This window comes from Falco biarmicus, chromosome 12 (genome assembly GCF_023638135.1).
Source record: "Falco biarmicus isolate bFalBia1 chromosome 12, bFalBia1.pri, whole genome shotgun sequence".
In the NCBI taxonomy this organism is placed as follows: Eukaryota; Metazoa; Chordata; class Aves; order Falconiformes; family Falconidae; genus Falco; species Falco biarmicus.
In genome coordinates, this window is record NC_079299.1 from 16263238 (window position 1) to 16278561 (window position 15324).

At 36.5% G+C, this 15324-nt stretch overlaps 1 protein-coding gene across 4 annotated transcripts in view; it reads right to left on the reverse strand.

The window, feature by feature from the left end:
• The window catches only part of SRBD1 (S1 RNA binding domain 1), a 128462-nt gene that overhangs the window by 83676 nt on the left and 29462 nt on the right, over nt 1-15324 (reverse strand). For all 4 annotated transcript variants that reach the window (XM_056357356.1, XM_056357355.1, XM_056357352.1 and 1 more), the window contains 3 exons: nt 12625-12782; nt 11382-11472; nt 10213-10320 (listed from right to left, as the gene is read on the reverse strand). In XM_056357356.1, coding sequence (XP_056213331.1) covers nt 10213-10320; nt 11382-11472; nt 12625-12782 — 357 coding nt within the window. The remainder of the gene's footprint in view (nt 1-10212; nt 10321-11381; nt 11473-12624; nt 12783-15324) is intronic.

The following is a 15324-nucleotide window of genomic DNA, read 5'->3' on the forward strand; positions in this document are numbered from 1 at the left end:
GTATTTTCAGAGGGATCCAAACTTTGGATTTGCCCACCAACTTTCATTTTTACTGATTCTCAACAGTATTGATAATTTGAAGAATAAAGAAACTTTTCCCCACTAATGACAGCATTTGTGCATATGCTTACTCCTTTATTTTCTTAAACATTTCTAATTATTATTTAGAAATACATGCAACCCACACACACTCTCTAACAGAGATCTAGATCGAAGAATTTCATTCCAAAGTATCTAACATAGTGTTAGACAGCCTAATGTAATCTAACCACCTAACCTAAGCTTCTGCTATCAGCATCAATAATAATAGCACAGTATATAAAAATAAATAAATAAATCTGTATATCACATCACACAACAATAAAGGAAGCCCAGTAAGAGCTGAAATGCAGAGCACCAAGTGTTTCACAAATGAATAGGTATGAAGTTTGGCAGAATCTCAACTTAAGTAAAAACATATTACTGGCAACCTCACACAAATGGAAAAATGCTTACTTCTCCGTTAGGTTCCTACAGCATGTCTATTTGAAGACAAAACACCACCCAAATATACAACCAGGTCAGACTGTGCAATAATACTCAGTCTTAGTACCTCACAAATCAGAGGATACATCTTGTATTTATATAATTTTAATCTGGATGCTCTCAGCATTAATCACGATATTTGGATGCTTCCATTTAAATTAACTCCTGACAGTATTCCGCAAGTAATTCCTGCTGGACCTTTTTTTACATAGTGAGGAGGCTAAATAAATGTTTCCTCTCTACTAGTGAAAATTTACCAATTGCCACAGCTATTTCATGTCAATGTCACTTAAAACACACAAACATATGTTTCTGATGTCTCTTAAGTATGAAGAGGAGACAGTAATATCCCAAACACCACAGGCATCACTTATTTTAGAAAGGCAATATTGACACAAATCACAAGTTAGCATTTTAATGGGTTTAATCTACATTCACTTCTCAGTATCAAAGATTTTGTTAGCATGGAGATACCATGCTACTGTGGAGCCATGCTGTATAATCTCAGGCAATGGGTAAACGCTAGCAGTGTAAAATGGACAGACAGGGGTAATAAGCATCACACTGCGCGTTTCTGTAATCAGAGTTCTGCAAATGCAAATGAGGGGAGGATTGCCTATGCACAATTTCATGTATTTTAAATATGAAGTTTCTGGGTCCTTAGTTCTTTCTGTAGTTCACAGGCTTCTTCCAATGGGTTCACAAAGGACATGGAAGAAACCAGCCCACTGTCAGAAGGTTTACGGTCTCTGGAATGAATTCTACACTGCCACTAGTGAATTTTTTGACGCTCTGCAAGTCAAAAGTACGTCAAAGATCCATTGTGATTCAGCTTGGTCACCATCTAACCTCTTTTGGCTTCTGTTTGAGCAGGTAACATCCAAATCTGATTACATTCCATCTCTACTACAATGGAAATGGAGGTAATCACACATGCTGTTTAACTTTAAAGCAAACAAAAAAAAAAAAAAAAAAAAAACCACCTAAAAATACAGAGACACTGAACCAAACATGCTAGTTTTGGAAGCACTTAAAACAGTGCTGCAGTCTAAGCTTTTCTGGTTTGTTTGAGATCAGGATCAATACCAAGCCTGGAACATTTAAGGCTCATATCATTAAACTTTCACATTCCTAGCTGTGTACAGAGTATGACTCATTTTCTTCACGTGATGTCTTACAGTAACTGACCAAACCCTAACTTTCTAAGCCTTATAAGGAATAGACAGCAATTTAAAACACTCTCTGGCGTTACACGGAACAAGCATACTTCAGCTCACTCCAGCTAGAGAAAAAAAATAATAAAACCCTGTAATATTGGGAAAAGTTTCATAGATGCAGTTGCTGAGAGTCTGGCTCCAACGCTTGTTGTGAGAAGCCATAACATGTCATTAGGTCACATTTTTCAGCTGAAGTCCAAACCTCAGTTTTAAGCTTGGGCTGTACACCATTCACACTCACAAACGATTAGGGGAGGGAACTGTTCTCTTGACGTAGCCTGCATTGAAACGACAAAGAGCTGAAAGCCGTGTGAAGTTCCCATAGACTGTACTTCAGTGCTTCTGCCTAGAGGAAGTACCTTGAAAGTGCCCTGCCTGTTATTCCCTGACTGCACCCTCATTCTTTCTGCACCGCTTCCTCCACCAGCTACCCAGTCTCTCAGGCTTCTTGCATTCCTTAAGCCACCCCGTGACCTTGGCCACCACTCAGACACCTCTGAACAAAAGGCTCCCCACCTTCTCCTGCCAAGTACAAGGCAGCACACGCAGTGCAGACCTGCACGTAACCTGTCAGACACAGATGATGACTTGGAAGTTTTGTCCTTCAGTATCTCTACTAATACTCCAAACGTCATGTAAGTGATGCAACAGCCACCGTGAAAAAGGGTGGTTTGGGGACCCTTCAGCAAAAGAAGGTCAGACCGAATAAGAACACCAATTCTGGCCAAGTGGGCATGTTATAATATTGCCTTATGTTACGTTCATTCTGCTAAAGGTATTCCTGGAAATCTTTCCTTGAAATTAAACAGGTAAGAACCTTGTGGTGTCAACCAAATGGCACAGAAAAACTTTCAAGGTTGTAACCACGTTAAACAGTGACCTGAATCCTTTCAGTCTGAAATAAAAAGCTTATTTTTAACCTGTACAGTACCCCATCCCCTCAAAAATATCAGACACTCACATGAACTACTTCTGTTTCACTGTAGCAATCTAGCAAATTTAATATCTGGTCATCTCTTTTTCTTTAAATCTATTAAATCCTTCCTTATTTCTGAGCTCTGAAAGTAGCCTTAACAAGGGACTTTAGGCCAGAATAATTTTCATTGTCATCATAGAAAGTTCTTAAGAAGGGAGATTGCATTTGAAAGACTGACCAGCACACAATGTTAAGTGATAAAAATAGTGTTTTAAAGACTTCTACTACTGAGCCAAACACAGCCCACAACTATAATTCCCTAACTGGAAGCATAGTAGTATAGCAGTTCTATGCTGAACATTAAAATCGCTGCTACAAATATTTGGTAAAAATCTGACTTTGTTTTAAGTGAGCTTTAGGAACAAAACACCCAGTTGTTGCTCTATGAATACACCCCATGAAATACACATTCCAAAACTGCTTCCAGGGGACCTGATGGGCACAGACTGTGCAGAAACAGTAGCACTTGCTCATTGCTCATCCTTTGTCTGTCTCCACCTTTTACCTATCCAACATGTCCTTCTTTTGTGTTTGTAAATATTTTTGGATGGCTCCCTTTCTTCACCTGACTTCTGTTGTACTGCAATACCACATCTCTTCTAGCTGATTATCTTAAATAAAAAAAAAAAAGTGGGCTTTTTTTTATCTGAAAATAACAAAGTTCTAAAAGAAAACAGCCTGTGTACAAATTACTGCTCAGCAGGGAACATAAAATACAACTGAAAATAGAGAAGTAATACTCAATCCTAAATATAAAAAAATTACTTTTCTGTTAAAAAACAAAAGGGGAATGGTACAGGAATTATTGTGATCAATTTCTCAAATTTATTATCTGATTGACGGAAGTGTATTTGAGATCAGTATATTTCCAATTGAAGAGCGTGCAAAGTTGCCCTTAAACAACTTACCACATGCTTAACGGCTTTGCATCCTAAACTCTTCCCTAATTATACAGAAGTGATTTTTTTTTTTTTTTTTTTTGCTTGTCTGTTTAGTATCCTTTAAAGGTCTGGAAAGATTTACATACTGAGAATACATAACTTTTAAAATCAGTGCTTGACATTACTGCTACTATGATTTTCTTTTAGAAAGAGAAAACATAGAAAGGAAGTTACATGAATAGCTTTCCTCTCTCCCCCAAGACTGTTTTCCCATAGATTGCTCTGGATGCAAGTCAAACTACATGTCCTAGTGTTCTGGAAAAATGAACTTTTTTCTCAAGATTCAGCTTTCTTTCGCTAGTTAAATTTACTTCCTGACCCCCTGCCTTCATATTGCTGAAGTCTAGACTCCACATACATTTTACTTTTTCTGAACTTAAAGGAATTAATCTCTAACTACAGTGACATACTCAAATAGTTCCTGTTCTTATCTTAAAAACCTGTGAGTTATTTCTCTGAAATAGAATTCAAAGATGGCTCCATAATCATGTCAAGTGTATCGCTTATAAATTTTGTTTTAAAAAGTTTCAAATTCATGCTACACAAGTCAGAAATTATCACCTATTTCACTTGTCCCACTGTAACTTCACTTACCCATTTCTCCTCTTCTGCTCAGAAAAACACACCTAGAGATGATACCGGTGTCTACACTAAACTTTTAAAACAAGCAACAGTGCAGGGGCAGAGGGGAATCTTTACTTTCTTGGACTGCTTCAAAATCTAAGATTTTCTGAATCTTCTGAATTTCGTCTTTTGAATCAGCTCAATGTAGGATACCAGTCTGTGGATGCACAAGGAACAAACATTTGATGCCATTTTAAATGCGACACTTTTAACAGCCCATGTTGTGCTTATCAATAGACTATCTAAACTTAAGAATAATCAAGAATAGCAGGAAGAAGTCTCTATGCAGAGCGAGGTTCCAATTTACAGGACTGACTCCTGTAAATATAAATATACAGAAAGTGATTTTTCACTTGAAGTGTGCATGATCACGAGTTCTTACTCAGCTATGGCAAATAATCACAACAGAAAACAAATTCTAAGTGACAGAAGACATTTTGGCTGTAAATCACTACATAATTCAAAATGTTTTTAATTGACTATGACCTCTTCATGCACATTGTAAACCTGTTTGCTCCTCAGATTATTTCTTCATTGTTTAGGACTTCTCATGACTCCACTAGAGATTGAAAGAGATGAAAGCAGAACAAAGGTTCTTCAGTGCACATATTGGACGTGTGCATTGTTTCTGCCCTGTATGTATTCCTTTTTGCCAGAACTTTCCAAATTCCTTTATACCTTCTGTGTCAGACATCTAATGACCTAAGGTGTGTAGGTGTGCATACATAAATGTGTCGTCAATGGAGTTATATAGCTTAAACAGACAAAAATAACAGCTTAAAGAAAATATAATAAAAAAGAAATAGGAATAAAGTTTCCCATAACCCTACCCCCTTTGTACTCTCAAGAGACTTGAAACAACTGCATTAATGCAGCAAGCAATAGCTTGTAAAAGGATGCAAACCAGCTGAAACATTTGACAGACAGTGTTAAATACCAGAGGATTCATATCAACCACTTTATTTGAAAAGGTGCTTTGATGTTGGGTATCTTTCATGTACCTCTTTCATGGCACATTAATAAGGAAAACTGAGATGGGGTAAATTAAGTCCCAAGGTCATATCTAGAGTTACAGCACTGTGGGTACCTGATGAAATACGGATTAATGCTGCATGAGCACTGAATAAATAAAACCACTTCTGTTAACCACTCAAACAAGTTTTACAAGTAGTTCTGAACTTTATTCAGCAACTAGACTTCAGACATCTTAATCCCCCCACACTGCTTTGAAACCTAATTATCATAATGTGAACCCGAATGTTAGGTCCCTTTCAAACTGCGAGTGCTATGAAGCAGAAAAGTAATGGGAATTAAGCTAGTGTAACATTAGAAATGTAGAGGCATGGAACTTGAAAGTGGTATTTGTTAAAGCTGAGCGAGTATAATGTAGATATTCAACAACATAAAACACACATTTAAATTGAAAAGGATATTTAAAGCATGTGCAGACACCTATAAAATACAAGCGGACCTAAATTCCTGTAGAACAAATATTTCCAAATCAATTTCTTGCCACCAAGGTCCAACTTCAAAAGGTATTAAACAGTCCTATTCTACCTTAGCAGAACATTTCCAAGTATTCTAAAGCAGACAATTTAAACATTAAAAGAAAACTCAAAGAAAAATTTAAGACATTACGTTACAGACTTTCCCTATTTGTCACAGTACAGAAGTGCTTGAACTTAAGCAGCAGTAAATTATTAATTATGTTGCTTATAAAGTCTCAAGAGCAAGAAAAGGTTTTGCTGAAAGTGGCAGAAAAGGATTTTGTATCAAGTTTTTAAGCAAGTATAAGAGATATTAAACACCGAGACACCTAAAAAACAGCAACAAAAAAAATACGCTTGCCTGTCTGCATTCTTTACTGGTTGTTAAAAACAATTAACAATTCATGACACCTATTAAACTTTTTTTTTAAATATGAGCTGGAATACTTTATTCTGAGTGTGCATTAATGTAACAATCAGACCAGTAAGAATGTCTGTATTGTGACAATGAAACCACTGAGGCTGAAAGAAAAATTAAAATTGTGACTTTATCTTTCCAAATATGAGGATTGAGCTGTCCTGCTCTAGCATAGTTCACCTGTCATTCAGATAGGTTTCATTTCCAAGATGCCTACAACTGACAGCAATCAAAGAAAAACAATTGCAGTGATCGAAATGTGGAATGAGACTCCTGAAATATTTTTTCAAGGTTTTCATTTGATCCAAAAAGGCCAATGAAATCCTACAAGTTCATCTTCTGTCATGTTAATGTTGAACACACTGTTGTTTCATTTACATTTCTGGTCTTGTTAAAACAAATACACTTATCTAAAACAGAACATCTGTTTTGGTTATAATACAATGTATCTTTGGCAAGAACTCACAATGGAACTAACATAAATAATCAAGAATATTTATTGAACCTTGTAACAAAAACTGATTTGTAACAAAAAACCTGAAGACTAGATACGACTGTCTCTGGGCTCTAGTCCAGTCCTAATCTAAGTCAATAAACACGGCTCTAAAAGGGAAACTATATTCAAAAAGAGAGGAAAAGAAAAAAAAAAAAAAAAGTCAGTCCTGCAGTTATTTAGGTTGGATGTAGGTATCTGAAAGCACATTTGTTACAAAAACAGTGAAAAATATTTGCCTCAAACAAAAAACTGTCAAACTGAGCCCAGACACATTTCAAGCCACACGAAAAAATCATGCCACATGCCTCCTCTGCTACTACTGTCTTCACCGATATGTCTTATCTTTGGAAAACTTTAGTAAAACTGTATGTTGTTTGCACTTGCTATTGGTGAGGATTGTTCCTTTAATTGCTTGATTTTCATATATGTATCAGCATTGAAAAAGACAACGCAGTCATCAAAATATTGTAATGGTTTTGAGGGAAAATGAAATGAAGAAAATAAAGAATATTATTTTGGAAGTCTCTTTTCATACTGATTTTACTTATTTTAAAGTGAGAATCCGTTAATTTGGTTCTTGCCACACAACTAAAAAAAAAAAATAAGTGGTGAAATGGTGGTCCTATTTAAGTCTGTAGATCAGTGCTGTGTAGTCCAGTGCTGACTAGAGTCATATACTAAAGCCCAGGAATACCTTCATGCACAATTCTGAAATTATTGTACAGGACTTCAGTAACAGAGAGACTATTTCAGCACACTTCAGCATGTACTGCACATACATGCAACCAATTAAGTGTTCAGCTGGTTATTATAATTAACCTTCATTAGAGTGCATACCTGTCCAGATTATTTCTGCATGTATCAACCTTCTTTCCCAAAGTACAGACTATTAATGTCTCAATTCCCTGGAAATGCATGATCCAAGTTCCATATGATGAACCGGACAAGAAAGTATGAACAGATTTTTTTTTTTTTTTTATAAAGATTTCTGTTTCTGTTCTCCACTTTTAAGAAAAAAAAATAAGTAGTGTCATGTTACAAGCTTTATTTGCCAAGGAAGCTGAAGTCTGTAGTACTTCTCTATCAGCCACCTTGCTGAATGACCACTTAAGTTGATTGGGATTTTGGTTTTACAGCACTATAAAACAATCCATCCTCATCTGCCAAGCCACTTGACATTTGGACTCCTTTAAGGAAAAAGATTGTAAATGCAAATACTACTGGTGATTTTCTGAAACTTGCACACAGCAACGAACTGAGCACTGTTTTGCTGGGCAAGGTTTTCCACCTTCGTGCAGCTCAGTGCATCACTGCAAGAAGCTGAAGGCTTAGAAAATGGTACCATGTTAGATGCAACTGACTCATTCTGTTACAGTTTAAGTACTGGAGAGTTTTTCTTTTGTTCTGAGTTTTTTTGTTTGGTTTGGGTTTTATTTGGGGGTTTTGTTTTGTTTTGTTTTTTCCCCCTGCATTTCAAACACTAAATTGATTTTTAAACCCATTTTTTATACAGTAAATCCATTAAATGCAACCTGCTGAAGCAAATCTTTAAAAATTAACTGTTCCAACATTACTTAAATTGTTTCTTAGATATTTCAACAGAAAATCTATTTAAAGATCACTTAATTCAAAAGCATACAGTGGGTTTCCACAGAACTGATTATAGATCTGTATTCAGTCTATATATAAACAAAGCTCTCATTTTCCTCTATCAAGAGAAAAGAACATAATCAAGGGAAGACTCTACATGGAAACAGAAGTTTTTTGTGATCTGAGAGCACATGCTCTGGGGGATGTTTTTTTAATTAAAAAAATTTAAAACATAAAAAAGAGGATGAGCAGAGCACACGCTTCCAAATCACCTTTCATAGTTCCCCTCAAAAGGTATAGCAGTTCTCACAATGTATGCCTACTGTCACCTATTACTCAAACAGTAATTCTGTACTAATTGCTCCTCATTTACCATGTATCACTTACATTTTTGAACTCAGACTGACATAAATACCAGGCATCTCATTGGATTATCGGAAGTGAGGGGTGGATGACTGGACTCGTCATTCCCTTCTGTTACTAAGAAATACCAAGTAGATTAAGAAAAAAAGCTTTCTGGAGCTAGAAAGCAAACAGAATAGCTACCCTGCAGGATTTAGCAGCATAGCTGGGAAACCCCAGCACTGGATAATGCACTTAGGTGCACATAAAACCAGTTTAGCAGAAAGAGCAACATGGGAACCCCAATCTTTAAGAAACTCTTGTTAGGACTGTCAAAATGTGAAGAGACACACAAGAACGGCAAGCCCAGCTTCATACATAAACGCACAAACATACAGCAGTCTACAAAGTTCACCACCATCAAATGTCACCTATAGCATGCAGTACAAAAAAATATCATTTTTATAATTTTTATTTTAATATGCAGTACCTCAGTATTCCGCATACCAATTCTGAAGTAGGGACTAGCTCTTTACCATATATGAGCACAGCACAATAAAAATATTAACAATTACATATACCGAAAGTAAAAATGCTTTTGATAATGTTAATTTTCACTTCCAGGAATTAATCTGGCAGGCTAGACAAATGCATTTATATATTCAACCTACAAATACCACAACAAGTTTCAGAAAAAGTGAAAGGTTAAAAAAATTATCTGTCACTGCTAGAAAAAACAACCAAGTTGATAAGCTGACTTCTGCCTTAGAGTATTTATAGTAAATCCTATTTCACAAGAGCTTTTGTCTGTTTCAAGAACTTGGTAGCTCTACTGGCCCCAAAAAAATCAATACTGATAATTATGTTGCAAATTCTATAATACTGAACTATAAATATGGAGAAAATATTAAAGCAAAAGAGGAAAATGCAGTGAGAAAACCATCCTGCACAGTATTATAGAAATACATTTTTCTGGGTAAACTAACCAGTTATTTACATTTTATAGCATATGATCAATAAATGAACTCACTATTACTCTTTCAGACAAAAGTGCTTATGTCAACATAACAGATTTTTAAACTATATGAAGTGAACGACAGTGAAATTAAACATTTGCCAAAAAACACAAAGAAGATAAATACCTTCACTAGTTCTGCTAGGTATTAACAAGATACTTATTTCCAGACCATTTAATACCCATAGGATAAGCAAGGATTCCATACTGTAGTTGGAAAACACAAGCTTTACCATTTGCATTTAAATCTCATTTATCAAGAAATAAACACACAACGTCAAACAGGTTCTTGGCTGTTTGAGCTGCTATTCTCGCATACTTGGTTACAATGATAATAGCAACAGATTGAACCTCAGGAAGAGAAAATAAAATGCATCAGTGAGCCTCTCTTACTGACTCAGGAGAGCTACTCTCATGCTCCAAAGAGCTACAGCCACTTTCCTTTGGCTAGAAGGATGGGTCAAGCTTGACTCAAAGACAAGGCAACAAAAAGAAATACTTCAAAAAATTACATTTAAAACTACCTGTTGAGTTAAAATATGATGAACCAATTAATATCCCAGCAAGCAAAGTGGTCTTACCAGTAAACAACATCCAGTGGTGCAAAATATTTCTTCATAATTAAGTCAGCAAAGTAAGCTTCTGTTTCCCTGCAGGCCGTGCCATTGCCAATCACAACAGTGCTACAGCTTCGCACAGGATAAAAAATAATGAACAATTATGCTCTTTTAGACTTTTTCATGTATTGCATTCAATCCACAACAACGATGAAATATATCTTATTTTACATAACACAAGGCTTGGATTTAAAGAGAACATACTCCTAGTAATATCACATTGTGTTTAACAGGTTTTCAATGTGACAGTTCAAGAGATGAGTCAACGTTTTCACTCATTTGTAATGGAACCGAACAGTGGTAATATCTGCAGAAAACCCAAAAATGATGCTTTGTAAAATAAATGTAATGTTATTTACAGTTCTCAAACCCTTTCATCTCCTATTTCCCTCATCTGTTATGGGTCATGAAAAAGGGCAGAAGCCCAAGCAATCAGAATCTTAATTCCTTAATGGGAACATCAGTTTGCAACAGCTTGCAAGGTCATTGCCTCTGACTGCCCCCACCACAGTCAGCCAGCCATCAAATCGCCTTGTTTAAAGCCAGTCTAATGCTTGAAGACAAACTGGACTGTATGCTGTGGCAGTTCAGTGGCTGACTCAGTAGACCAGATGTCTGTCCACAGGGGATCCCAAAATAGTGGGGTACAATAACCTTTTAATCATGCTGCCCCTATTTGCGGGTCTGTCTGGAGATCTACCTGAGCAGGATTTCCTTTGCTTAATAGAACTCTTCCAAAAACTAAACGCGGCTTTTGGAACAGGGAAAGATCGATGAGTGGTTTGGGGGTTGTGGCAGGGGGAGGTAGGAAGCGTAAGGCTAAACTTATTCCTTAGCTAAATGTTAATTTCTATTCCTAAAAATAAATGGATTGACAGAGCTTTATAGGGATACATTCATAGCATGCAGCCTTAGTCATAGCCATGGCTTGATTTCACATTTCTAACATACACATAGTGTAAAAGCATGAACATAAGACTAAAAGAAAAATAAGCTCCAAACTACATAAAAAAAGAATATTTTCAGTTAAATCAGTAGAATTCTTGTTCTACGCAAAAGAAAGTATTTGTATAGTGAAGATTTTCATTATGTTTGGTACAAAAGGGTAATAAATGGCAGTTTTTTTAGCATACTTGAACTGTAGCAGAAGCCTCTTTATCTTCTCAGCTTCACAAAATCCTTGACCAGAATGCAAGTAAACGACATCGGTATGGAGTATCTGACCTAGAATAATGAGAAGCAAACCCATCTGATAAAAAACACAAAGATCAGAAAACTATATCCCGCAAAATTACTAAAGTTAATTTTATGATTCACAAAGAAAGTTTCTTAATAAGACATATTTCCCTTTATCAAATTAGAAGAAATTTCTGGTGGGCAGAGGACAAAAATGCTTTGACTGCTGAAGTAAAATGTGTTGATATATTTTCTAATTTCCTGGGTACATATCTACAGGACAAATAATGAGCATCTAGTCATATTAGGCAAATAAACTCTATTACATTATGAAAAACAGCAATCCACTGCAAAAGATTTATTGCTCTAGTCTAGTAGATTTTACAGATCCAGTAAAGAGAGATGAAAATTAGGAATGCAGTCTCAGGACTTCCAGTCCAGGAGCAATAAAACTCCAATGCCATCATCTCATCTATGACATTTGGAAACCACTGTATTAACTGGCAGCGATAGCTCATGGTGCAATGCAAGCTAATAACCATTTACCTTACCTTTATTGCCATTTTAATATGCGTCAAGAACACACCTTTCCTTATGCCCACCCTGGGTGGACATATTCTCAGACAAAAGAGCAATAAAATAAAAGGAAAACAAACTATTGTTGCATGGGCCTAAACAGGTAGGTATCCCCAGATCAGACTAAGATGTTCTTTATCTAAAATCTTAATTTAAAAGTTCTGCAAATACAATGTTTCTGACTTCTCACATTAACACACACCATACTAAACCAAAAAAACTGATAAAGTGTCCAGAAGTTCAAGATATTACACATTAAAAAAAAAAAAAAAAAGCCAAGTTATTAAAAGTATTTCAATTCAAATTCTTTGTTAAACAATAAAAACACCAGGTGTTCTCTTTGGTGACTACTGAGAGGCACAATTATTTGAGCCTCTATTCAAGAAGGCAGAAGGGATTTTAAATTCTATTTTACAGAGGAGTAATAACACCAAAGGAGACAGTGGAATCCAGGTGCCAGAAACTTAACCTTAAGCCTGAAGAAAGGAATTTGCACGACAATGTGTGGAAAACACTAGAAGCTTAACAAAAGAAATCCATTTTATAAAAAAGCAGGTTTTGAAACTATCCTTTCCTCTAAATTTTTTATCAGTCCTTTCAAAAATATTTGGAATCGAAACTTACTGGTTGGTGAAATAATTGCCAACTTGCAGCCATGTTTGTAGCCAGGATCTACTCCCATCAAAGTACGGCCCCTCACAGGGCTGGTCAGAAGCAACTGCCGCAGATTTCTGCCAAACATCATCACAGACTCTTTCTCTGCATCAGATGTCAACTTTGATCTTAGAAGGATGAAAGCAAATAACATTTTCCCCTCAGTTTTCAAACGCACTTTGTAATTGTTCCAAAGTTGTACGGCTTTTTCCAGTCATGTTTTCATTATCTTTAATTAGTATTACACTCCCAATCATGTTTTTGACCCTTTTTAAAAAAGGATCATCTAAATGATCATCTCATTCTGGCTCTAAGAAAGTAAATCAGCATAAAGAGTATAATAGAAACATCTACAAGAATGTACACATACTAACATACAAACATCATTATTTTGAGCAAAGAACACCTTCCCATCAAAGCAGATACTTAATTGCAAAGAAAAGTGGATTTGAAGAAGGCACGGACTGAATTCATCACAACTTCCCACTTATGAAGAATCACTGTCAGCTGGGAGGTACTTGAGAGAAACTGGAAGGGCCGATCCAATTCATTGCCAACACACCATGATTCATGAAGCATTTCATTTCATCTATGAATTACATTATTTAACAGTCGTCACTCTGTCAACTTGAGGTCTTTCTAGGAGGGTATTCTGCTTCCTTAGAACCAAACTAGTAAGCTGATGGGGCCATGACGTTCCCTACCTTTCTTTTCAATGTTCTTCAATAGAAAGAAGTGAGTTAGTGCAACAAGGATTGACTTCGATGACTTTAAGCAAGAACACTTACTGTAGAGTGTTATGAGAAACACATCGGCCTTGTTGAATGAAGGTGTACAAGACGCATGATGTCTTACTTGTCAGATGTAGCAAGTAAGACATCGACTGATAAGGACAAGTATTTTTGTCATGGTATGGCATCTTATATGAAAAACACAAAATTGAAAAGGTAACGGGGACACAAATATTCATCACCTACCTGATTTTTCTTTTGCAGGTACTCATTGCCATTTTCAGCTGCATTACATTGTCAATAACGATAATAATTAGGCTAGCAAAAGCAATCCAGTAAAGCCTTCATGTAACTTAAAGGTTATTCTCCTTTTCCTTTTACCCATCATGGAAAAAAGTAAGATCTGGATTTATTTTTACAGAAGAAAAAAACCCTGTATTCCAGTTAACTAACCCTATATAAGAACAGGGTGGGGGAAATTACTCCAGTTGTTTAGGTCAATCAGTGTGTGATACAAGCAGGCTACACACAGTTCAAGGACAACCCTCATGAGGGCTACTTGACATGACGAGATACGAAGCTGTTCTGAGCAATTTTCAGATGTGGAGGAACTTAAGAGTCTGATTTGAATTTGCCCAGGATCCAAACAAAACAACCAGTTCAGCCCTGTCTCATCCCAGCGTGGTACAGAGAGAGCTGTTAAGACCTCATAATCTCTCATTTGTAAAGCAACCTAGACAAGAGATCTAGATTCTCTTTCAAACGTCACTGATTTAACATTTTCTAAGGAAGTCTTCAATAGCAAAAGGCTCCCTTAATATCCCTGTGCTTTTTGATTGTGTATCACATGTGCCAAATTAACACAGACATAATTTAAAGTGAGATGGTGAAGGGTATATGTGCATTCCAAGACTCCTTAGCAATTCAAATGTGCCCTCACCGCCAAAGGGCAGCCACTGTGTATGGCCATCACTAAAAAGAATAACATGGGAATGGCTGCCCTAGTTCAGGTAAGTGGTCCCTTTATCCCAGTATCCTGTCTCCAAGGTGGCTATAAGCAGCTGATACAGCAGCACTAGTATACCTGTCCCATAATCATATCTTAGCCTCCAACTATTGCCAGCTCAGAGTATTTCCTGAGCTTGACAAGATTTGTCTCTTCGGTAGCCTGTAACAGATCTCTTGTCTACACTACCCAGCCTCCTACTGAACCCATGCACATTTCTTGTATCCACAGAGTCTGTTGGCAGCGAGTTCTGCAGGTCCATCACAAACTGTACAAAGTTGCCACCTTTTCATTGGAAGCTGAGTCTTTTTAATTGCTATGCTCCTCTAGGTCTTACACTGGAAGAGAGTAAAAATTTATCTCTAGAAACACTGTGCAACGCTTGATATGCCATTCACCTCTAAGCCCTCTCTTTTCCAAGCTGAAGAGTCATAGCATAGTCAATCCTTGTTCATGCAAATTATGTCATACCTTGTTCCCCTTCACTGGACCTTTTCCAGTTCTAATGAGCCCTTTTACTAACTCACTACCACCACGAGGTGAGGGGACCAAAATGGCCAATAATATTCCAAATATGGGCCAACTAAATCAATGATTCTGTTTTGTCTTTATTCCTTAAACAAACAATCTTATCTTTTGAGCACTTAACATTTATGTGGAGCTACCTTCTACTGTACCAAAGCATCTTTCTTGTGTCAGGATAGGTCAGAGCTCAAAATTTTCTTTATGAAAAGATAATTACTCCCTCTCGCAAGCATCATTTTATGCTCGTCTCCACTGAATTTCAGTTGCAATTTCATTTCCTGATCATCCTTCTGCCATTCGTAAGAAATTAAACAAAAATAGCCTAAACCACAGAATTAACTTCCAGGGAGAGTCCAGGGACAGAACAATTTGATGCCGCTTCTGAGAAAGTGGAGAAAACAAAGGATA